At 36.2% G+C, this 25,156-nt stretch overlaps 1 protein-coding gene across 1 annotated transcript in view; it reads left to right on the top strand.

Annotated features, from left to right (window-relative positions):
• kif19 (kinesin family member 19) overlaps window positions 1-25,156 on the top strand; it is a 52,815-nt gene that overhangs the window by 18,298 nt on the left and 9,361 nt on the right. Inside the window, exons 3-10 of the mRNA XM_030121766.1 lie at window positions 13,367-13,477; window positions 13,561-13,648; window positions 15,214-15,350; window positions 19,858-19,983; window positions 20,075-20,269; window positions 23,836-23,982; window positions 24,699-24,821; window positions 24,922-25,078. Of these exons, the coding sequence (XP_029977626.1) occupies window positions 13,367-13,477; window positions 13,561-13,648; window positions 15,214-15,350; window positions 19,858-19,983; window positions 20,075-20,269; window positions 23,836-23,982; window positions 24,699-24,821; window positions 24,922-25,078 (1,084 nt within the window). The remainder of the gene's footprint in view (window positions 1-13,366; window positions 13,478-13,560; window positions 13,649-15,213; window positions 15,351-19,857; window positions 19,984-20,074; window positions 20,270-23,835; window positions 23,983-24,698; window positions 24,822-24,921; window positions 25,079-25,156) is intronic.

Raw genomic sequence — 25,156 nt, 5'->3', positions numbered from 1 at the left:
TCTTCACAACTAACTTATGAGTACCGGAAAATTTAAGCTTGACAAAAATAGTGATTTGATTTATATCGTGATGCATATCGATATCATCTGATATGACAAAAATTATCGTGATATTTTTTTTTCCATATGGCACAGCCCTAGGTGTAAGGTTGGGTGGTAAGGTAAGGTTGTAAGGTACAAGAAGTGAAGATAGATGCATTAATATAGAAAATCCAAAAACCACTGCACTTGAAGTATAGTACCACATCTAAACTGTTGGAACAGCTTAGCCTAAAACGTGTTTCTTTTCTCGTGGTATTACCTTGTTCCTGGGAAAAACCTTGGACAAAAGACGTAACATAAAAAAAAAGTAAAAGCATGTTTTTTATTGAATTCAGCACGTGTTTGTACCGTTATGTGTTCGTCCTCGTGTTGCTAATGTGCATGGCCAGACTTCACGTTTTCATCGCCAGGACATAGAAAATAGTGTGTTATTGAAACTTCACTGAAAGGTCACACTGTGCTGTGGCTGCAGAGGACTTGCAGCTTCTTAAAAAAAACAGTAATAGCTGTTTTTGTGTTACACGTCTCACACACTGTCCTGCATTATAGAATAGAAAATGGACTCAAATGGTCGTTGCCTGAAAATAGCCCATTCTGCAGATGTCATGTGTGAAGTTAACTTGACAGTGTAGAGCACAAAGCCTTGTGAAAAGGCTATTATCAAGCACTCTGAATTTCAAGCCACAATCATTTTTTCTCCTCTAATCTGTTACATAGCCAGGCCTGATGAGAGCCATGAATGGATGAAAAAGATAGTGATTACATATCACGAGAGGTGCATTAAGCTGAGTGAAAAAGGCACATATCAGAAATCACAAACTGTGCTTAATAGGCTAACATCTTATAATAAACTAAACATTACTCAGAGTACATGCAAATAAAATAAAAAAGCAAAATGTGACCTCAGTAAATGTGTCTTAATGTTTTAGTAAGTTTTATCTTCATAGAATGGTATCGTTTGCCTCATAGCATAATTGTCTAAGTCATACACTATATGGACCAAAGAATTGGGACAGGCGTTTCTTTTCTAACAAGGGTTTGGGATACGAAAAAATAATGACAAATGTCGTATATTACATTGCATTGGTTAGTTTGGTTTCAATTGTTATCTTTGCTTCCAAAATGCCTCAGAGATGGTTTTTACTTAATTTCTCTCAACATTGATTTTTTTGTGTATTTTTTTTTTTATCCGTGACTATGATTTTAAATGTTCTACCTCTAAATTTCTAAAATATTTTCATGCTCTGACTATACATGAAAATTGTCTACCATAACTAACCATCTACTCTCTTCACATCTCACTTAGGAAAAGAAATCTCCCATTAAACTTAAAAAGGAAATACTGAAGTGTATAAACTATATGGACAAAAATATTGGGACATGCATCATGGCTACAGCTTGTAAGATGTCCTGTTCATGCTGATTTTAGATATAAACATCGATATTAGCAATCAATATAATGTTTATGATAATATAAAACTATATTATGATATTTGTCATTATTATTTTGTAGCCCAGACCCCTGTTAGAAAAGAAACGCCTGAATTCAACGTGTCCCAATACTTTTGTCCATTTGTGTATGATATATTGTGTAATGATATGTTAAATTATCCTCTTTCCAAAAACAGTGCTTTAGATGTGCTTTCACACTGTTATCGTCCACGCTAATGATGTGTGTTGACAGTAGGAGATTGAAAAAAAACACTGAAATATTAATTTTACAAAACTGCGATGTCCATTTTTGTCAGTCACTTAGCAACAGGTGTTCCCAACACTGAAACCAATCACGTTTTAACACATTTAATGATGATAATGTTTCAGATGATTTTCCTTTTTAAATCCTCACCGTGCTTTGCAGCTGAATTGATTTTTTTTTACAAAAACACATCCATGCTGTTTTTGCTTCATAAGTCACAAAAACAAGATGCCACTCACTTGGTTTTCTCTAATTTCCTTTACTTGTTGAGCACTAGAATAGAAAGAGTGATTACGAACTGAGCATATCTTAGCCTAATTGTTGCGGTGAAATTGTCCAAGTGTCTGTTAAAGGCTCCTCACTTATTTTTCATTAGATTTTAGATCTAGATCTTAAACTTTTTCCCTCAGTGCTCAGTCATCCTTGGGCTGGTTGTTGACCTACAAGGCTATAAGGCAGTAACCTGATTCTGCATAGGGTGTGTGCAAAGGCGTGTGTGTGTGTCTGTGTGTTGTTGTCTTGGTAATTGGTGATTGTCCTAGTTTGTGCATTATAGCTGACCTACGGCCCCTGGCCTTAAGACTACCTCTGACCTTTAATAACCCAGCAGCCGGTGCCACTTTTTAATGTTCTCACAACTCGGCAGAACTCGGCATATTTGTCATTTGGTAGCTAGCTAAATACTAAAAAAAAACACTTATTTTCTAAATGTTTGTAGTCCCTGTTGCACCTACTGGCAAGCTATTTCAATTGGCAGAAACCAGAGTAAGAGTTTTTTGCACAAATCTATCAGAACTAGGTAACCTTTTACATTGTTTTTCTTAATGAATTACTATACAATCAGAAAACAAGATATATGGGTGAAAATCTACAGCTCTGTTTTGTGTTTTATTTAACCAAAAGGCAGCTACAGCACCTTCTGCATTCTTAAAAATATTGCAATCTGGCAATTTTTGTAAATTGTTTTCATGGGGAACAAATTGATTTTGCTGTAACCATCTGCACTCTTGTTATCCAATAAGACATTTGTGCGTCGTGCTCGGATACAAAGGAAAGAAAAAGGAAGAAAGATCTGCTCTGCTGTTGAACTTTGTGATCTCTAAATTTGTAAAGGGCTCAAAGTTTAATTGCGAGGACCACAGATACAAGCATCTGAGTTGGAATTACAGTGAGCTTGATCTGACTGTACTGATCTGTTGCTCGTTTGCCAGAGAGATTGAGACCAATGCCTATAGCCAGACATCTTACGTAATCCCAAATCAGGAGCAGGCCATGCTACCAAGCACCAGCCCCGTATCAGGTACACCGCAGTCCAGCGCACAACCTCCGTTCATCAAGAGCCCCTGAAACGAGATATACAGTAGCATTGTTGGGGTGCAGAGAGGGCAGCTCTGAGGTTTTCTATCAGATAACCGACCGCAATTGTGCCCGCTGGACTTTCCAAAGCATTTGGTTGCATTTGTGAAAGAGCAGCTTGAAAGGTTGCTCCGTAAAGGTCACTGTTGAGACCTAGTTGGCCTTTTTTGTGTGATCTTGATCCTTTGTTCCATGTGGTATTGTGGCACGCAGATGTCATGGTTAAATGGCTCTACTGTTGTGTCCTTGTGCATCTGAATGATAAGAGAGGAGATTTGTGGATGGACATGGGGAAAGCTCAACAGTCACTACATACAGCCATATAAATATTCATGCGCTTTTTTTATGTTTTGGTTCATGCTGTCTGGCTGAAATTAAATAGCCTAATATGAAAGGTTTAGTTTGATGTGTATTTAATTTTTATTGCATTATTTTGCATTGATTCAAGGTTATATTCCATCGTATTTATTCATCTGCTCATTATTTGCCTTTAATTTCAGTCGCATTTCATTATAAAACAGATCAACTAAGGATTTCACTGTGAATACTGTGAATACATCATGCATTTTAACACTTTTATGAAACAGAATTAAGATCCCATAATATTTCATTGCTGTGTAAATAAATATTATATTCTCTAAGGGGTTGGCAGATTCAAGATGTTCCCCAGTTTCACAGAAATTCATGTTAATTGAAACTAAAACACGCTTCCATGGTAACCGCTGGGGATGAGGAGTAGAAGAGGATAGTGTCTGGAGGGGATGCGCAGATGGGAGTGGACTTTAGATATTACATGCAGATACATTCGGACAAAAGCAACGCTCTTTATCTCTCTAAACATGCACGCTGAATCCTATGGGCAGGCTAAAAATACAATCTTATGACCGTCCACACTAATGTAAGCCTTCAAATGTGACGTGGCTGTGTCCACATGCGTAACCCTATCGCTCAGAATCACACCCCCTCTGCACTGTTTTATTTCCATTTCCCTGTCAGCTGTTATTAACTATTGTTAGCATTACAATTAAGTGGTGGAAAACAGAATATAATGACGTTAAAAGGTAAATTGTGCTGGTGTCTCTCTTCCACATTGTGGTTTGAGGGTTGGTTAGCGACATTTATTACTCAAATGAATGACAAGGTACACATTAAATGAAATTAAATTAAATTCCTGGTCATATTTAATTTGAAGCAGCATCAGTTAATTTAGGGATATTTCAATTACAACAACAACTCGACTAGAATATGGAAATGACTAAGAGAAATAATGCTGTTAATGCTTTAATGAAACAGTTAACCCAGCGTATTAGTAAAAATCAACATGCTTATATTAAGAATTTACCTCATAGCACAACATTACTGTATTATTTTATTTAATATTCCCAATAATTGCCAGCTAATAAGTGTTAATGCTGATGCAGGGGTGATTAAAACACAAGCTTTGCGGATCATAGGAGCAAGTGTGTATAAAAAATGGACCACATCATTTAAATGATGATTATTGTCTAATTTTGTTATGTTTACTTTTCCAAATTTTCACTAGCCCTATTTGCTGGCAATAAGACCAAATAGAGACAATCATGAATCACTAAACCCACACGGGTAAACAGGAAAGAATCTGACTTTGAGCAAAACTGTAATTTTTAACAGTCTGAAAGGAAATTAGATTTCACCATTATGCCTTATTGCATTTGTTTATTTTTCTATGAAGTACTGTAGCTTTTAACTTGTAGATGAACACATCCCATCTCAAAGTACTAAAAACAGGGCTCCTTTTTATCCACTTATGTTTTATATTGATTCTTTTTTTTTTTTTTACAGTCATTGAAATGTTCCCTCATCATGTTTTGCACTTTAAAAAAGAAACACAGATTCAGGTTTGAGTTTTGTATTTGGAAAAGAAATTCAAGAAGTAAAATCAGTGACTGCAACATGCATAGAGTAGGGAATGGACTTTCTATGCATTTTATTTATTTATTTATTCATTGTTGCATCTTCCTGCCTCTTTAATAGCACAGAAATTCTTTTTAAATTCGAGTTAAATTCACATTAGTCTAGATCACATGAAGACATCTCATTTATCTATTTTTTTTGTGCTTTTATCTGTGATTGTCACCATCATTAGTGTGTAATGAAACCAGTGCCCATTAAAGGGGCTGACGTCTGCTGACTGCTGACTTTTGTTGCCTATCTTGGCAGCATTTGCCTCCTGGCACATGATAGTGGAGCAAGTCAGGGAGAACCAACCAGGGCAGGCAGGTGAAACCACACCACATCCAGGCTTTGAATAATGGATCCGCGGTGGGAGCTAGCAGTGCTACAATCAGCAAGATGGCCAACCATTGTCAAGCCTGTTGCTTTAACAAGCAGCGCAGCAGGTCCTGATGATTAAAAAAGCCATCAGCCAAGAAAGGCACCGGGCAAGGGGTCTCAGTCGCACCCTACTCCTTTTTATGGCATTTAGAAAACTCCATCACGCTAATTGGGTTCATGTCGCTGCATAAGCAAGCTGTTGTTATGACTTTGGCTGATCCTTGTGAGGACATGAATATTTTAGGAGCTGTCCTTTTTCATAGCCAGTGTGTAAATTCACGCTCTGCCCATTTGTTTTGTCAAACCCCAGGGTCATGTTGAACTGAGTCGAGACCCGCATCCAAATGAAAAGTGCCTCTAACATGTGATCTCTATTGTGGTGGGGGGACAGCATGATTAAAACTGCTAAAAATGACACCACGGCTATGGAGGCTGTCAACCAGGAAATTGCCATTCACTTCCCCCTCATGCAGTGCTTGAGTCTGTCAGACTTCTGGCTCACTTGTGTCAAAGCTGACATCTCTAACAGTGGCCACCATGAATTAATCAGTAGTTATAAAAAAAAGTGTCCTGGTAGAAAAAGCCACGAAAGACAATTCAATCCCAGATGGAAAATCTGACCCACCCAAACATCATCTTATTATCGATTATTAGATTAGATCAGTCATTCTTTTGTCTGACAGTATTGCTACCTGACCGGATTTTTAAAGGGTCAAGAGGAACACGCTGACATGTCATATAGCAGAGTTGGTCAAGTGGCTTTAAATGGGCTTTAATTAGCCTGACAATTTTATTTTAGATTTTTTAATTAATCTACCGTTTCCTCCAATTATATTTTCCAATTTGATTAATCCTGTGGTTATTTTTCCAAGAAATAACAACCACAGTTTCTATTTCATTCAAGTATTTTCTCTTATTTAAGTTTTCTACTCTTTACTCCATATTTTTTCAGAAGTGGGTATGTTGTGAAACTACAGTTTTATTGAAAATAAAGAAGCTTTAACTGCATGATTTGCAGTTATTATATAACTGCTTCAACTAACTTTGAAGAATTGAAGCATTCTACCAGTTCCAGACTAGCTAAACATTTTTGATTTAGAAACAAGCTAAAAACTTCTCTAGCAATATTTTTACAGTGAGTAGATCAATTAAAGAAAGAGTTTGTGGCTAAAACACCAGCATTAATACTTTTCCTGATGCTTGTAAAAATAAATGTTAAGCAAATTCTTCAGATTATGTAAAGTATATAGTAAAATTAAGTAAATATTAAATTGAATGCCAACTTAAAAAACTGACATTAGTTAAATCTTTGCATGTAATTAAATGGCTTCAGAAGGATCATGGAGCTGCAACTGAAGTTTCTAGTTCATACTGTGGAGGATGAACCATCATGACAATAATGGCACAAATGTCAACAATGTGAGTCACTGATGTATTTATGTGACTGTCATAAATGATTTTGTCATCGGAAGTTCTCCTAAATTGCTCATATCTCATGGTTCTTGTACGTGGACTGTCATTTGAACCTCATTATCATTAGAGGTCAGTGGATTTTTAAAGGCTTATATTATAACAATGTAATGAGCTAATGGCAGTTAATGGGCTTTTATCACCACTGCCATGAAATAAATGGCTTTAAGAATGACTAGTGATTAGTTGAAATGGATGTAAATTAAAGTTATAAAGTTATTAATGTAAATGAATGAATCAATCCGTGAACAATTCTGTTACTGATAAATGTTAAATGAGCATTAAAATAGCAAAAAATTAGAATAAAACCTGAACACAAAAATCAAGATAATTCTAGGTGCTTTTTTATTTTTATTATATATTATTTCCAGTCAAGAAGCCTAATATAATCTCCTGGCCACTATTGCATGTAAATACTTGTGGATACTGTGTAAAATCCACTATCAAGGTATCACTGATTAACTTGCCAAACCAATTAATGAGTCTGTCTCCTATATGAGGCCTGTTTCCACTAGATTCCTTTCATACCAAAAATACCAAGCAATTTTTACTCTAATTCCAAGCTGTAATGTGATATTTAATCACAGTCAATGCCTCTCATTTCCCATTGTGGTGCCATGAAGTCTTTTAATACATAGTTACAGTCGACTGGCCAGAATCACATCTACACCAGAACCAGTTTTTATTTGTCTAATTGGGTTTTATGTGTGTGCTGCATTGTGCCAGGTGTGTTTATAGAGTGGTTGCTGTGCAGCTGCCCACAGACTCGCAATTCAGTTTACTGAATGTTATATCAGTGAAAGAAAGTGGATAATGAGGGTGCACTGAGGAGTGCACGGTGGCAAACTGATAATTAGGTCTGTTGTACAGTTTCTAACAGTTGAGCTCATGGTACAGAGTTTGTATATGTGCAGGTATACACAATTACCACGTATATACCGTATTCAGTGGGCAGTCATGCCTCTTGCAACCCTGTTTGTCCTGCAGACAAGATATACCATTTGTTTATTTGTTGTTGGTATGAGTGCAAGTTTCCATGCAACTAAGATACAGAGAGAAAAATAAAGAATATATAGGTCATTTGAAGGTATCCTTGAGACTGTATATACAGGCCCTTGAAAGGTATCCATGAGAATGTACATTTAGGTCATTTAATGGTATCCTTTGACTGCAAGTATAGTATATGGCATTGAATGGTATCTATGGAAATGTATATTGAGGTCATTTAATGGTATCCTTTGACTGTAAATATATGTCACTAAATGGTGTCTATGGGAAGGCATATATAGGTCATTTAATTGTGTCTGTGTGCATGTAAATATATAGGTCATTGAATGGTATCCATGTGAATGTGCAGTTGTTACAATGCACATAGGTCATTCAGAGGTGGTTAAAGATACATTAAGATTCATGTTCTTTTTCACCAGTAGAAGCAGAGATACTTCTTTCAAAAACAAGAGTGCAGTAAGGGTTTAACTTTTTTGCTCATGTGAAAATTAAGTACAGGCTTTGAAATTTATTATGTATAAAAGTAAAAAGTAGTCCTGTGAAGGACATCTCTAATGGACATTTCTGTGCAAAGCTAACTGAATATTGCATCTCAAATCAACATTCTTAAAATAATGAATTAATTCACTGTGCAAATCATTTTGAAATGTCAGCAACAGGACTCAGACCAGTATAACATCTTTCCTCTGCAGTTCGGTCTCTTTTATGTATGTTTACACTTTTTTGTCTCATATGTCAATTGTGTTGTTTTGTTTTTGCATCATTTTTGTCATTTTCATACAGATATTTATGTTAGAATAACAGGAGTAATTGTTCTTTATATTGAGGTACAGATATATGAAAACTCACAGCTTTATTACGTAGTATGTATTTTGTACTCAGTTACTTTCCAACTATGGGATCATGTAATGGTGTCAATAAGACCGTGGTATTTTAAGTGACTACTAAAGCTTCATCAAGGCTGAATGGATATTACTGACCTGGAGTTTACCTCCGACTCTCTCAGAAGCCTCTTAATTGACCTCAGAGAACAGACGGGGAAAGCACTTGTTTTGGCAAAGCCTAAACCCAAGAGGGTTACCTATAGTCCACTGTTGGCATGTCTTTACAGGAGTCTGCCAGGTGCATGCCCAGACACCAAGGTACAGAGTGTACTGTCACCAGAGCCAGAAACTTACTCTGCATCTTATCACAAGTCTTAAGAAAATGAGTGGTATAGAATCTGCCCGAGTAGCAGCTGCTGTATGTGGACGTCCATGGGTGGAGACGTGAAAGCTACTGTAATTTAAGGAACACAGGTGACAGATGGGACTAGGTGTTATCAACACCCTTGGTCCTTAATGATTGTCCCAAAAGCATGCACATGAATGAGACTGTGCATGGATGCGTGCACTATCTGATACCTTCTATACATACGTAATTATGTCAGAGCAATTTAGCTGAATTGGTTTAATTTCCTGTTGCATCCAGCCCTGCAGTCTCTCTTTCTGTACTTTTTTTCCTCCATTTTAGTGATTATTTTAGAACTTTTGTAAATCCTTACCTGGTTGTTCCTGTGAAAAGTACAAGTGGACGTTTTTGGATAAAAGTAGGACATTTTCAAGTTTTAGTACGTTTTCCCTCTCTTGTGAATAATTGTCCACATATGCAGAATATAATGCAGTACTTCCTGTTAGGGCAACGTTGACACTGAGATATCTACAGAAAGTGTCAGAAAGACAAAAAAAACTTGTAAATGTCCTGGTTAGCAAAGTCCATTAGCAATGATGGGTGAAAACTGCATAACCCAAAAACACACATTCAAGACTTTTTTTTTTTTTTTTAGTCTCGTTTGAGGTGGTTTTTGCCTCTTTTAAAATAGAGTTAATGCACTCAATTGAAGATAGAAAAGCTTTTTGAAAAACTTCCTAACGTATCTTATCTCTACCACTGATATATCTGAGCACAATTTTGTAGATTTCTGAGGACTATCATAGATTCCATTATCATTTGCACAGCTTCACTTCCCACTGTTTTCTATTAGAAGAGATATTGTGAAGACAGCAGGTACACTGTGTTACATTGAACTGTCATTAGCTCTAATGAAACACAATATAAAGAGTCTATAAAGGAGGGATATGATAGAGCATCTCTGACATTGAAGTCCACTCATTTCAGTCTCCAGTGCTTAAAGAACTCAATCATTCTTCATCTTTTTTTTTTAATTATAGCCCAGCTGGTTGTGAATCAGACCAGCATCGACATAGCAGCACACGTGCTTTTAGCCTTGAGTGGCAAGTTAAGTGCTTCCTTTTCACATTTTTCTTACTGTGAAATGTGTTCAGAATTGGTATATGATTGTAGAAGCAGGAAATTTTTAATAAAAGGCAGGAGAGAGAAGTGTTCTCAGCTGCTTTTATGACCATGGTTTCTGCCTCGTGACAAGATGATTTCCCCCACGTGCACCCCATAGACAAGATTACTATTGAAAAAAAAGAGGATGAAGATGCATTGCTTAATTATTTCTTGCTGTCCAGTCCTCATCATGTCGTCCTGTCTCCTCTCATTGATTGCAGGCTGTGTAAGCTTGCCATGCTTCCTGCCTTCATCCATTGTTGTTAGTTTATTAAAAGTAAAATGTCTCCTCTTGAATTTCAATCGAGAGGCTTCAAAGTGAGCGGCTCAGTGGTTGAGGAGGTCATCAAACAAGCCCGGTGCTTCAGCATCGCAGGCCTCTCAGGACCCTCCAGGCTCAGTGTGGTTCGACAGAGCTCATCAGCTGAGCCCTGGAAAACTCTGAGCCTTCCCATCATTATATTTGAAGAACTTATGTATAAAATAAAATGAATAATAATAAAAACAACTCAGAATTTGGCATGTTGTGTCAGATTTGATGATGCAGGGCTAAAATTGGACTATTTCTTTAATTTCTTTATTTTTTTTCCCTATTTTGTCACAATTCCAGTGATGATCTTGACCACATTAAATGCAGTGGAGTCATGGGAACATATTTTTTGCATCAAAAAATAAATAAATAATAGACCAAAGCCAGTAACCTCTGGCTTACAAGGAGTTTAATTAAAATCTCAAGAAAGAGCACTATCCATTCAGATCTGTTACATATCTGTTATGAAAACTACTATCAATATTTATCAGAATATGTAGTTGGATAATGCTGCTGGTAGGAGGAGTACCCTGAAAAGAGGGGGTTTATTAGTTATATTTCATAATACTACATACACCCACAATTTCTTTCTCTCACTGTAGGATTGTTGTTTTTAAGCAATGGAAAACAAGAAAAAATGTTAATATTTAAACATTGTCTGTGTAGCTTTGTAGAGTTTATGAGGTGCACCTGAATGCACCTTGAAGTTTCTGTCTCCGTGTAGATTTACTCACAAAATAAAAATGTGGCACTTTGATAGTATAACTTTTCAATTTATATCTATATCAATTGGAAATGTGCAAACCTTATATTGTGACCTTTTTGTAAGTTCGTTTGTTGACCAGCTCTATGCATCACACTAGCATCAAGGCATTATAGATAGTTCATGTCCCAATTTATCCCACAGTGATGGCAAATAAACACTCTACAGCAGTCAGACAGACAATTTCATTCTGTTTGGATGCTCTTCATAAGCCGCTCCATCTAATGAAGAGGTAGGCCCAGTAGTTTTTCATAAATGAATAAGAAAAACAACAATAACCATGACATAACAATGGAAGACTTGAATCATTTTGTTTCAGAGGGCAACCTTACTTCTGGTAATAAAAGTCAGACTCAAGATTGAAGCATTTTAGGAGAATAGTTTTCCTTGAGCTGCAGACAGCCTGTCTAGCCAGTTACAATCTTTCACATTCGGCAGTTTATCCACAGACCTTTCTGCCATAGTTTTATGGCATTTTTGTTTATAAGTTTGTCCCCGTCATCCACTTTGGAAGTTGTGATTTACTGATGACTGTGGCCCAGACTTAACTTTCCCCAAGAGCACAATTGGAAGTATGAGACCTCTTTGGACTTTGTGTTCACAGGGGAATATGATGGAGCTTTTTAATCCTCGTATTGTCTATTGTATAAAAATATACATATATATATATATATGAATAAAATAAATACATTCAGCTGTACCTTCTTGTCCTTCCTTGGTGCCTCTGTTCTGGTCGGCTTTGTGCCCTACAGGCAGGACTCAGAGTACAGCAGATGGCTGAAGTGTCTTATTTGCATAAATGCTTACATACTAGGATGTGTTTATGATGTACAAGTGTTGTTTTTGTCACAAGGACAACCTGTCCAACATAGAGCAGGCTTCTTTCACTAGTACATATTGAAATAGCACTTACATGTTGAAGAGACCATTAGTTAACTTCTATGTGGCTCCTTTATGTAATTTCTTTTTTTGCTTTCCTTTGCAACTCACTTCCATACCATCTCCTTTAACAGTAGCCACCTTTATGTCTTTGCTTCTCTTCATTCTGTCTGCACAGTATAAAGGAAATGTGAAATGCAAGGTTACATTGTTTAGTATAATATGACTTGCAATAAGTGAACAAAACTATCAGAATCTCTGGTCTGCCAGCACCGAGGAGTTGTGACAGAAACAGATGCCCATGTGAATGTTGTTAGTTAACTGTCTAAAACCAGGGTTATCACACATTTGTATACCAGCATCTCACTCAGTTACTACAGCAACATAAACTGAAGCCATCTTCAGTCACTTTTTGGTCACTGTTATGTTGTTAGTGACCAAAAAAGGCATTTATGGTTTTATATCTTTATTTATTAAATAATTCTTGTCCTGGCATGATTTTTGGTTGTTTTTGAAAAATGTGTGATATTTCACACATGGTTAGAACCATTTTACAGTTCATTACTGCAGTAACATATCGTGTATCCCATTTACAGGGGTTGGACAAAATAATGGAAACACCTTAAAAAATCAACAAAATATAATTTAATATGGTGTAGGTCCGCCTTTTGCGGCAATTACAGCCTCAATTCTCCGAGGTATTGATTCATACAACTTATGAATTGTTTCCAAAGGAATTTTAAGCCATTCTTCAGTTAGAATACCCTCCAACTCTTTTGGAGACGATGGCGGTGGAAATCGACGTCTTACTTGAATCTCTAAAACTGACCATAAATGCTCAATAATGTTGAGGTCTGGGGACTGTGCCGGCCATACGAGATGCTCAACTTCATTAGAATGTTCCTCATGCCATTCTTTAACAATTCTAGCTGTATGGATTGGGGCATTATCATCTTGAGGTGAAGGTGTTTCCATTATTTTGTCCAACCCCTGTACATGTACTTTCTTGTCATTAACTTGCACTGTTGAACATCAGCTAACTGAGGTAACAGCATGTTTTCTTATTAGTTGAACTCTCTGATTGACAGCTGACACATGTTCATCTCAACTGACTGCTCAGATGTCAAGTTGATGGCTTGTGGAACTTATCCTGTATGTCTGCGCCTCCTTTTTCTCCTTCTTCGACCATGTCTAGATGGTGGTTTTAATGGACCCCATGGAGGACCCCGACGACATCCTGCGTGCCAACCGCTCCAGGGAGAAGACTTACATGTTTGATGTGGCGTTCGACTACTCAGCCAGTCAGGTCAGTCGGAAGCAACAAATACAAATATTCAACCAGGAATACAGGACTTGTTTATCGAATTGTATTTTTGTCTTTCCGTGTAGGAGGAGGTGTACAGAGCTACAACCAAAGGACTGATTGAGGGCCTCATATCAGGCTACAACGCCACTGTATTTGCCTACGGACCCACAGGTATGTATGAGTCTTCTGGAATGACCTAATGTGATGCTTTAGTGTTCTGACTAAATGGAGGTCTGTTACCCACCAATTATTCAGTTGCGGGTTTTGGCTTTTAAGCTCTGGTCAGACACCACACTTAAAGCAAAAAAAAAGTGACACATTTTCTTGTCATCTGTTTTGCTTTTAATATTTATACAGGTCTGATTAGCAAGTGAGTCATCCTTAGCCTCCCACTTTTCCAGTGGGTAGCGGCAGATTGTCAAAGTCGAGCACTGTTTCTCTAAGTTACCCATCTGTCTTTCTGTCTTGTTGCCTTCTACAGCCTTCTGCCTTCCCATCTGTCTCACTTTTTCTCAGGCCTTTGTTCTGCTCTTGTGGGCAATTAAACAAGGAATATATTTGTTTGTGAGTTTGCATATATAAATAAGAGAGCAAATCCGTGACATTTAATTATAACATTACATCACTTATTGACAAAAAGCAGTGATTATGACTAAAGCAAATGTTAAATTTCTATCTGAAGTGTACTCATAAAAACAGTCTCACCTCAACAGTGCACTTACTTGTGTACTAGTGCTTTCCAACATTGTGATCTGCATCATCAGGCAAAGATGTCAAACAGCCATGAATGATTAACAAAACAATAAATTCAACAATACATGGCAGCATACAAAATTATAAATATTTAAACAGGAGCTCTATCTGAAAGAAAGTAAATGGATGCAAATAAGCTTACTGTTTCCACACCCCATTTAACGCAACTCATTTGCTTTTATAACAGCACTCTTATTCCACGGGGTGACAAAAAAAAACATCACAACTCATGTCTATATACACAGAGAAATAGCACTTTACTTAACACATAGTATACTGCATAACTAAATAATTAATGTCTAACTGTATCTGTTGCTGTAACTATGCAAATAGTAAATATCTTAGCAGTACTTTGAAAAGAGAATAAAAACAAGACAAGACACAGCATAGATCTTGTTGCACAGTATATTTCTATTAATTTATTATACTTTCAGGTAAAACTCCTGTGTTGGCAGTTTTACAGTTAAATGGAAGTAGGTCTTGTAAATTAATAAAGGGGTGCTTCTATGAAACTGGGTTCATTTTGGTATCTGGCACTTTGCCAGCTTTTTTAGACTCAATAATAATTGAGAAATTTAGACATATTTCCTCCCAGGATGGATCTAATGATGACCTTAGATAAACGCAGTGACCAGTTTCATACAAGCACCCAAATGTAAGTTCTTTCCCATTTCGCAGTAATTCAGTCTCCCTGTACAGTTTCCATGGCTTAATTTAACAAGACTGAATGTTTTAAACACTTGTAGATATAATGTGTAAATTATTTGTGATTAAAAACTCAGTTATTCAACATATAGGCTACACCTTTGATGTAAATACACATGGTCATTTATGGTATCTTCTACAAAATAGTATTAAATGTATTGTATATATTCAGCCCAGACAAGCCGTCTGCTAAAACACCCCAAAAAATGGAAACTGACAGCTCATTTTACTTCAGTTGTCACATGTGTGTCTTAAATTTAGTTGTTTTGTGTTTGCAGGTTGTGGGAAGACATACACCATGTTGGGGACAGACAAGGAGCCTGGCATCTATGTTCGAACTCTAAACGACCTGTTCCGTGCCATTGAAGAGACCAGCGATGACATGCTATATAGTGTCTCCATGTCCTATCTGGAGGTCAGAAAACACCATAGGAAGTTTTTTTTTTTTTCATTCACAAACCACTTTTGTTATGGCTGCATGATTTAGTCACAAAGTTGTATTTGCAGTTATTGTGGACATGATTAAAATTTGTGTCTTCTTGCTCGTTAAACAACGAAAATTCACATGAGAAATTATTTTAAAATGTGATTTTCTTTAATTCACACATAAATTTCAACTACGTTACAAAAAAAAAAAAAAAAAAAAAAAAACTTTGCTATTTTTTACACAGTCCACCTAAGTCCAAAATATCAAAATACATACACAGGAATGAAAAATTGTAGCTGTCATTATTCATCATATAATTGCACAAGATAACATAGCAATTTGATTGAAAGTGCAGCTCTGAATTCTGTCTCATATGTTACCCATGATAAGGATGTTACAGATCTTGATGAAAAATAATACCCCCAAAGGTGCTAAAAGCAGGAAATTTCTCTTTATTCATTACATTGATGTATCAATTTCAAATGATTTTATAACAGAGATGAAAAAAAAAAAAAAAGTCAGACTTTCAGTTAAAAAGACTGAATTTGTCATCAGTATAACATGAAACAACATGTGTATTCCCTATAAAGTGATACTAGCTTCCTCCCCTATTGCATGACACTTGTATAGTAACGTAGATATCAGGTTCTGGTGTAGTGGAAAAAGCTTTGTTGCATGAGAAAATAAAACACAACTCAGGGAATTATAAAACATTGTGTGAAAACCCTATTAGTCTAAAGTCTGACATTTTCCCACAAGTGCTGCATAAATTACTCCTGCTAGCCCATGCACAATATAGTGACAGTAATGGACTAGACAATTAAACACAATAAACAAGTTCATTTAGTGACATTTGTTGAAGAAAACAGGCACTTAGTTATTTTTTTCCATATCAGCATGCATTAGTTTGCCAGCAATCGACTGTAGTCTTTAAGTGTTGATATAGATTTTTTTTGAGGGGGTTAAGCATAGCTGTGTTATTATTATTATAATTATTATGAGGTGTTGGCTGTAATTATAAAATTTACTGTTATGCTTATTTAGGTTTTAAGTACACCGTCAACACCCTTACAGCTTGATAAATATCACAAACTTAGCAAAATGCCCAGTAAAGAAAGCGATTGCAGCTGTTTTTTGGCTCACAGAAGCTCAGGGGTTATCTAAAAGGCTTTGTCAGTGGCTGATAAGACGCTGTCTGGTTATGGTGTTTTCTGAATATGGCCGCCTGGAGGCTCATTACTGATGAGCAGGTAGAGCTCAGGGTGTGGTTTTAATGACAATGAACATAATAGACCTGATTCAATGAGGGTGGCTTGTTTGGCTGTAATGATAGTAACTGAGCCTTATGGGTGTGCATTGGTGTTCACATGGGAATAATAGGCATATATTTTATATTTCTATTCAATAACCTTGGTAACTGATTGGTTTTCTGCAATAGCCTTTTGAAGATGAGGCTTTTATGTTTATGGATGAGGTAATGTGTAAGTCTTTGTCAGTTTACATGAAGTGGCGTACATTTGTTTTTACCCTCAGCCCTCACTGCAGGGTACTGTCATCAATTCGTCTGTCTATCCATCCATCCATCTGTCCATCCGTATGTGCAAAAACTTTGGTGTGGACTGAAAGCCAAGGGTTTTCAAGTGCGGGCATGTTATGTTATCATATTTTGTTCGTTTTTGAGCTGCGTGACATTTATCAGTTTAGAATTTTACGTTGATTCATTTTAATATTTTTACTATTATCAAGTAAACACTTAGAAAATTATGAATTTTGTTAATAAGGACTCAGATTGCACTCATTTAGTGTTTATAATCATTTGATTTAATGTTGTGAAAGAGCAAACTTCCACAACATTAAATCAAAACATGCAAAATGAATTACATAAGCAGTAAATTATGAAGTCAAAGACTAAAGGTATGTTCTTATCATGTTGTTTTTCAGTCTTTTTCTTTTATCTTTTGAAATAAATAATGATTTGTTTGTGGTAAGTACTAATAATTGCCTGAAATTTTTAATCATAATATCCATAGCATCCAGCCCAACTTTAAAGTAGTTTAATCTACAGATATTCATCAAGAGGTTTAAAGATAGTTGTTGAGCAGGATGTGAGATCATGTCTTGAACATTTTCTGTTGTTAATTGTTCCAGAATGTATAATAACAGAATAGAATAACATACAGTCTAGTTTGTATCTTATATGATCAGTGAAGCATGCCATTACACTTAACATAAATACATATATTTGTTTATTTATATATTTATTTGATTGTTGTTCAGAAACATTTGGGCACAAGTCAACACAAAACACAGACCTAATTGTTTTTAGTTATTTCAGTGCAGAAATATTTAAGACAAATAGTTCATATGTATTATACGTTACTGCTAAGACTGAGTGATTCATTCATTTTATTTCATTTCCTGAATGGATATATGCAAACAGTACAGACGTGAATGTAAAGTATGAGTCAGATGAACTGTAAAATGTTCAGGAAATAGAGTGATCCTCTGAAAAATAGATGGAAGTAATAAAAAGACATGTATGAAGAATACATCCTCATTAAAAAAAAACCAAACATATAATGGAAATGGAATAACAGGGGTGCTTGTTGAATACAAAGCTTCTCTGTTGAAAGGATCAGGCTATGAAATTACATTTTGTATTTCTAGTGCTAAACACTATGATTATTTTCACTGACTGACATTGTTCCTGAAAATCTCAGGACGGGTGCATGAATATGAACATTTGTCCTATTGACATGCCAATAGCAGAGTGTGGATGTTCTCTGAACTGTATTGAACTGTTCAGGATGAATCCTGTCACGAGGCTGTGTGTGATGTGTGTTTGCTGTTTCCAGGGAGCAATCTGTTGCCACTGCTGCCTCACCACAAAGAGGTTAAACGCCATTTTATAGCCTCGCTGAGCGATGTACACACATCTGCTGCCTTTCTTTTTCAAATCACTCTCACTTTGACATGCAATCTGTGATACACATGCACATGAGCACATACACCTAATGCAAATAATTGTACAATCCATGAATAAAGTAAGTGTGCATTCATAATTTCTCACTCACAAGCAAAACTCTTTTGCATTTCTACTGTTTATTCTGGTTTTGTTGCCCTGCTCTTCTCATGTTTAGCAAACATAATGGGAGGAGAAGCCTATTTCAGACTTGTACATCAATGAATGAGTTGAGATGGAAAAAATAACAGAGTAAAAACCCAACTGTCAGTCTCAGTAAAAGCATCCCCTTTTCAGAGTTTGTGGTTGGGGTCTGCTTAACAAACACAACAGTATTCACAGCTTCTACCACCAGGTAGTTTCTTTTTTTCACGTTTACCACTGGTTACTTTCCAGGATGTCACTTCCTGCACTTGGCTTTTATGTGGGTCTAGGGGCTTTTTCTCTAAGCGTCAGTGTCCAGAAACGTCACCTGAAATTTAGTATCATGAAAGAACAGCACTGCCACTAGGTTGATGACTGCCTGCCACCCAACACGCTGAGGTTTCTAAATGACAGGCTGCTGAAAATACAGCCATTAATATTTTCCTGTCAGGTCTAGGTATGTGTACAAAGTATCAAAACTTTTTATGGAGCCTATTTTTGGAGCCTTTTTCTTAAAAATGCCTGTAACTTTTATGAATATAGCCTAAATGATGTACAAGTAGATGAGAACCATTCAGTGTTTTATCTGTATTTCATGTTACTGTGCTCAAGTCACAATTATATTTGTTGTTTTAACAGGGGTATAATAACAATATAGACATTTCCTGATCTCTGTATCACCATATGTATCACCAGAATGCGTGGGAAATATGTAAATAGGATTAAAAACAAACAAAAAAATCTGAATGAATGTAAATCTTATAAATATGAATATTATAGAGCTGTATGGAATCATCTGGATAATGGAAAGGATTAAAGAACAACTTTGGGACATTCTGAAGTAAGTTTGGAATAATATACCACCAAATTATTTAAGAAAACTTCCAGACAGTTAAACCCAAAGAGAATTCAAGATGTCTAAACTGTCACACAGGCATTTAGTAATTTTATTTTATTTTTTTTTTGTGGTGGGCTAAGACTTGAGTACAGTCCTGCAAAAGGGGTTTGAATCACAGAATAACTCAGGATACAATGCATTTATTTGATAATGATAGTGTCACTGATGAGCGATTCTGTAATAATGGATGCATTGTAAGACAACCTACTCAGCATCATTGTGTCCCTGTAACTGAAGAGCAAAAATACCCCCAAAAGATTTCAATTTTTCCATGCATTGAGGATGCATTTTAGAACTGAAATGAACAAAAATATCAATCCAGTAAGCAGAGACTCTGGTAAATGAAACTGGCAGGAGAATCCATTTTGTTTTATTAAACATCTTAATATTTTGGCATCAGTAACATCAGACATTCCACTAATTCACAAGCTTAAACTGTAAGAACATTGAGTGATTTTTTTTTTCTTTTATTTGTATCTACATGTATTTAGATCTACAATGAGATGATCCGTGACCTGCTGAACCCGTCCTCAGGCTTCTTGGACCTGAGAGAAGACTCTAAAGGAGTGATTCAGGTGGCTGGAATCACTGAGGTGTCAACCATTAATGCTCAAGAGGTGAGACTTGCACACAAACTTGATCATTCTTGCTTTAAAACATAAAATATTTCACCCTGTGCAACATACGATTCTGCTTATGTTGTGTCAGATCATGGAGCTGCTTATGAAGGGAAACAAGCAACGCACACAGGAGCCAACCGCCGCCAATCAGACGTCATCACGCTCCCATGCTGTGCTGCAGGTAGCTGTCAAGCAGCAGAGTCGGTGTCGAGATGTTCTGCAGGAGGTCCGCTTTGCACGGCTATTCATGATCGACCTTGCCGGCTCGGAAAGAGCTGCTCAGGTAAATAAAAGCCAAGGTGCTTTGAAGAGGTGTTTGATGGTAGAGGATTAAATAGCTGGAGCTTTACATTGACATTATTTATTTACAGTCATGGCCAAATGTAACTGTAATGTGTGGAATATGATATAGTTTTATTTATGAAGAGTTGCATCTAAATCTCACTGTGTTTCAGTGCGCAACGGCAATAAAGGAACTCAAATCAATTCAGACACAAACGAACTTTTGCATGAATGGGATTTCTTTCGCAATATAAGTCTTTGATACTTATAAAACTTGTATATGATCTTCAATATATCTCCAAAACATATGGAGAGAAATGTAAAAGCATGTGAAAATGACATTTGGGAGACTGACAAAGCCTTGGACCATGACTGTACAGTAGTTAAAGGGGTCTTATTTTGCTAAATCCACTTTTATTAGTCTTTAATACATTTGTATGTGTATTTGGGGACTGTGATAGTTCAAAAACTTTGTATTTGAACCCTCCAGGTGCTGCAAAGCTATCTTTATATTCATTCTGGCAAAAATCGAGGGGATTTCTACAACCTGTTTCAATTCCTTCTTAATTTGTTACGTTTTATAACTAGTTATGTCATGACATTTGCACATATAAGGTCAAGACTTCTGATGAACATTCCTCAGAGTACGCCATAATTGTTTATCAGCAGCACCAGTAGTAGTAAAAACTGAAAATATGTCCAAACTTTGCACCAATTACCTAAAATGTTCAGTTGTTGGTTTTATTAACGAATGCAAGTGGCTGAACAGGACAGAGCAGCACAGTCAACAGCCAGGAGGGGGTGGGGTGTGAAGTGGCTCATTTACATTTAAAGGGCCAGCGTTCAAAACGACCTTTCTCGTGTCATTACTCAGAAATAGGGTTGAAGATGGACCTGTGGAGTTGAATTAATGAAGAATTCAGACCCAAGCATAGCATTTACAGTTTATGTAGACCACAGGGAAATGCTTTAAAATGAATAATTCCATTTAAAAAAAAGCAAAATATCACTTCTTTCATCTAACTTGCTGCTGAACATAGACAGGGTTCCAGTAGGAGATTCATTTATTCTCAGTTTAGCTCTAATGAGAGTTTAGCAAAAGTGAGTTGACAATAAATAAATCCTGATTTGGCACTAAGCAGAGCTGTTTTGTTTGGCCAAAATTACGTAGAAGTAAACTCAAATTGCATGTGCTTTCATGCCTGAATTACAATTGCTAAATAAAAGATAAATTGGCATGCTTCAGGAGAAATTCAGGGACATCGTTAGTTTTCTGCTGCTCTGTATTCCTTAATGACATGTTACATTGTTTGATAGCTAGAGTCTAAAATCGCTAATTACCCATTTTGAATGGAGAAAGAAGGACAAATAATGGGGACAGACAGCAGCAAAGTAAGGGGAAAAGAGACAGAAAATAGCCTGACAACAAGTGGAAGAATGTTTTAACAATTCAACTGGAGTGAAAGCAAAATGGATATTACTCAAATTAAAACTTGAAAAGAAAAGAGTGTAAAAAAGAAAAGTCAATTGGGTTGAGTCTAGTACTTCACTTTCTTCATAGAAGGTGATTATTTTTATGCAGTCCCTCTAAAAATATCTGCTATTTTAAGTTTATTTTGTAAGTTTAACCTCCTAGTGTGTTAGCTTACAGACAATACTGGATCACATTAGAGACTAGAGTTTAAAGTTTTGATGGAACTGAATTAAATGTGCAAAAAACTAACTTAAGATTTAAAGGGAGTCTTGAATTTAATACTACATTTAGATGCAATTGAATGTAGTCAAACAATTATTTAATCAGGTTTAAAACCCAATCTTTGTAGGTGCACCCCATCCTTAGAGTTTAAAGACTACAGACTGTGGAGCCCATTACATATGCTGCTTCATTCAAGCCAGTGTGGTTTGAAAACATATGGCCTCAAATTGTAGTCTGTCCATTAGGGATGTTTGCCAGACTGTTTTTTACAAGGTCTGAATAAACCAGGGGAGAGTTTAATAAAAGCCTCTTTATACTAGACATTATGGTCTGGTCTGCAGTTTAACCCATAAAGACCCAAACAGCCACTGTTCACCAAAATCATCTGCTGATCTAAAACGTTTAATAACTTCTGATCCACTAATCTTATTAATACATGTAAATAATTGGTGTAAAATGCAGTTTGTCATCTTTTCATGGTCATCAGATGTGACTCATTTGGACATTAAGAGGCTCCGTAGTGAACATGGAAACACTGTCGTCTTCTACAACTTTGATTCACCAGTAAAACCCATGGAGATGGATCAGTGATAGTGAATGAACACACTTAGTTTATGTTCAGTTATTGATATCTTTGCTGATAAAGTCATTTTTTCTTCAGTTTTCTCTGTTTCTGACATAATAACTTTCAACTTTAATCTGAGTTTTTATGAACATTTACATGATCAGTAAATTAAATATAGAAAAATACTTGATTTTACTTAAAAATGCAAAATACAGAGGATAATATTTTAATAAATGGTGATAAAACACTTAAGAAATGTTAAATAGAGAAAAATTCATTTTTTAAACAGCCACAAAAGTAGCACTGGGTCTTTATGGGTTAAGTAATACACCTACATTTTGGCAAATAGGCTCTTTTATCACCTCAGTACAGTGAACAAATAGTTTTGGAGCCTTTTCAACACAGTGGAAAGAATCATAAACAGTGTGTTATAGATGTAATTGCAGTGATCATCACATTTGTTTTCATTCCCCCAGACATGATCATCTATCTGAACACCATATACAGTGTTCATTTTGTGAATATTTTACGTATTTATATGTATTTATATGGCCATGCTGACTTTGCTTTCCCAACAAAACAACACAGACAACAATCTTTTTAGCCTTTAAAAACACTGATTGCATCCAATATTGTTTCATGAATTTGGTCCCTAAGCCAGTGTTACATCGTTAGCTGCTCACAGAGAGTGTTTTCTGTGGTTTTCTAAGTCAGTACTGGTGTGGAGACGAACAGGACTGAATAATCCGAAAGCACCAAAACAGCATCTGCAGCCCACTGATGTTTCGTTGTTTTGTTCTGTCTTTGGCATTTTCTTTTCAGGCATTCAAGCAACATGTTGACATGCCTCTTCAATTTGTTGCTCCTGGTATTCCAGTTAAAAACAAGTAATACAAATGGCTTGTCATCCTTGTCTATTTGCTGTCACAGTACCACCTCTTAGCAGAGAAACATGCAAACGGTCTGCAAATGAGAACACTTATTTACCATGGGGACTGTTTAAAAGGTTCATTCAAGGCAGACTATTAATGAATAAGCACAAGGCCTCCACTATGAACAGAGGATAACAGGTTGACATTTGTCACTTAAAACCGTGGGAGACATTAAGTCCGCCTCATAAGAGAAAGACGACAAGCAGTCAGTGGCTCTGGTCATTTATTTAAAAGAAAGAAGCTATTGACAGTTGAACCAGGGAAAAAAAACTGAAGGAAAATAGAAGGAAGTACTGCCATCTGCTGGACGAGAATGGAACATGAAGACTCAAGAAAAGTGTCTCATTCTTTGACTCTGTGTCTTTCTGTCTTAGACTCAGAACAGGGGTCAGCGGTTGAAAGAGGGAGCCCACATCAACCGCTCTCTCCTAGCTTTGGGAAACTGCATCAACGCCCTGAGTGACAAAAATGGCAATAAATACGTCAACTATCGAGACAGCAAGTTGACTCGTCTGCTGAAGGTACGGCAGTTCACATGGAGATCCTCTACTAATACAACAATGTAAAACAAAAGGGACAAGTTGCATTGATGTAAAAGTACTTAAGTATTAGGATTATGATGAAAATATTGAAGTAGAAGTTCTGAAGGATTTTTTTTAAGAGATATATACACCATATGGACAAAAATACTGGAACACATCACACCCACAGCAGGCTTAAAATGTGATTGAAAATGTTCATGTTAGTTGCCAGCAATTATTGTGATAAATGTGACATCAGTGTTTTTAAGTTTAAAAGCTGTTTTTCCTTCCTGACTGAAAGTTGAGGAATCCAGACAGTTACTTTTGGTTTCAAAGGATTATTTATAGTCAGAACAATATAAATATTACAGAAATCCACAGGTAGAACATTTATAATTAATAAAAAATGTAGGTAAAAACTAATTCATTTAATTTATTTACTAATTTATTGAGATGATACTTATTTTATTTCTCTGGAAAATAAGGTTTTTATTCATCTTTTTAAATTTTGTGATGTTTTCACACTGTTTGATATTTAGATCCAATTTTTCTTATTAACAGAAGAATAAAGTGAAAAAAATGGGACTGCTCAAGTACCTGAAAATTGTACTTAAAAGTATTTGAGTACAAGTCCTTAGTAACATTCTTCTGCTGTTTGCGTAGTTCATGTGATGTTATGTTTGAGTAATGTTTTTCTGTTGTTTTTTCATTAATAGGATTCTTTAGGTGGGAACAGTCGTACTGTCATGATTGCCCATATTAGTCCCGCCTCCGTGGCGTTTGAAGAATCTCGTAACACGTTGACATATGCTGACCGTGCCAAAAGCATTAGAACACGGGTAAGTTGCCCCATATTTCTTTTATATTCTTAATTACATTATATTGCAGTTTTCTTATTAGTATTTACTCTGTGCTATTTCTGTGTCACCTTTGTTTCAGGTAAAGAAGAACCTGATAAATGTGTCATACCACATTGCTCAGTACACCAACATCATCTCAGATTTACGCTGCGAGATCCAGCGTCTCAAGAAGAAGATCGCAGACCAGGCGAGCCGCCAGCTCAACTCCGACAGGGCTGACATCCGCCATGTTCAGGGTAAAACCTCCTGTTTTCAACAATACAAAAAACACAACACAGCCACCGTGTAATAGTTGAGTTACGATGACATATCCT

This window comes from Sphaeramia orbicularis, chromosome 19 (assembly GCF_902148855.1).
Source record: "Sphaeramia orbicularis chromosome 19, fSphaOr1.1, whole genome shotgun sequence".
NCBI classification, from domain to species: Eukaryota; Metazoa; Chordata; class Actinopteri; order Kurtiformes; family Apogonidae; genus Sphaeramia; species Sphaeramia orbicularis.
Note: the sequence above shows the minus strand (reverse complement) of the source record. Positions and strands in the feature narration are given on the sequence as shown.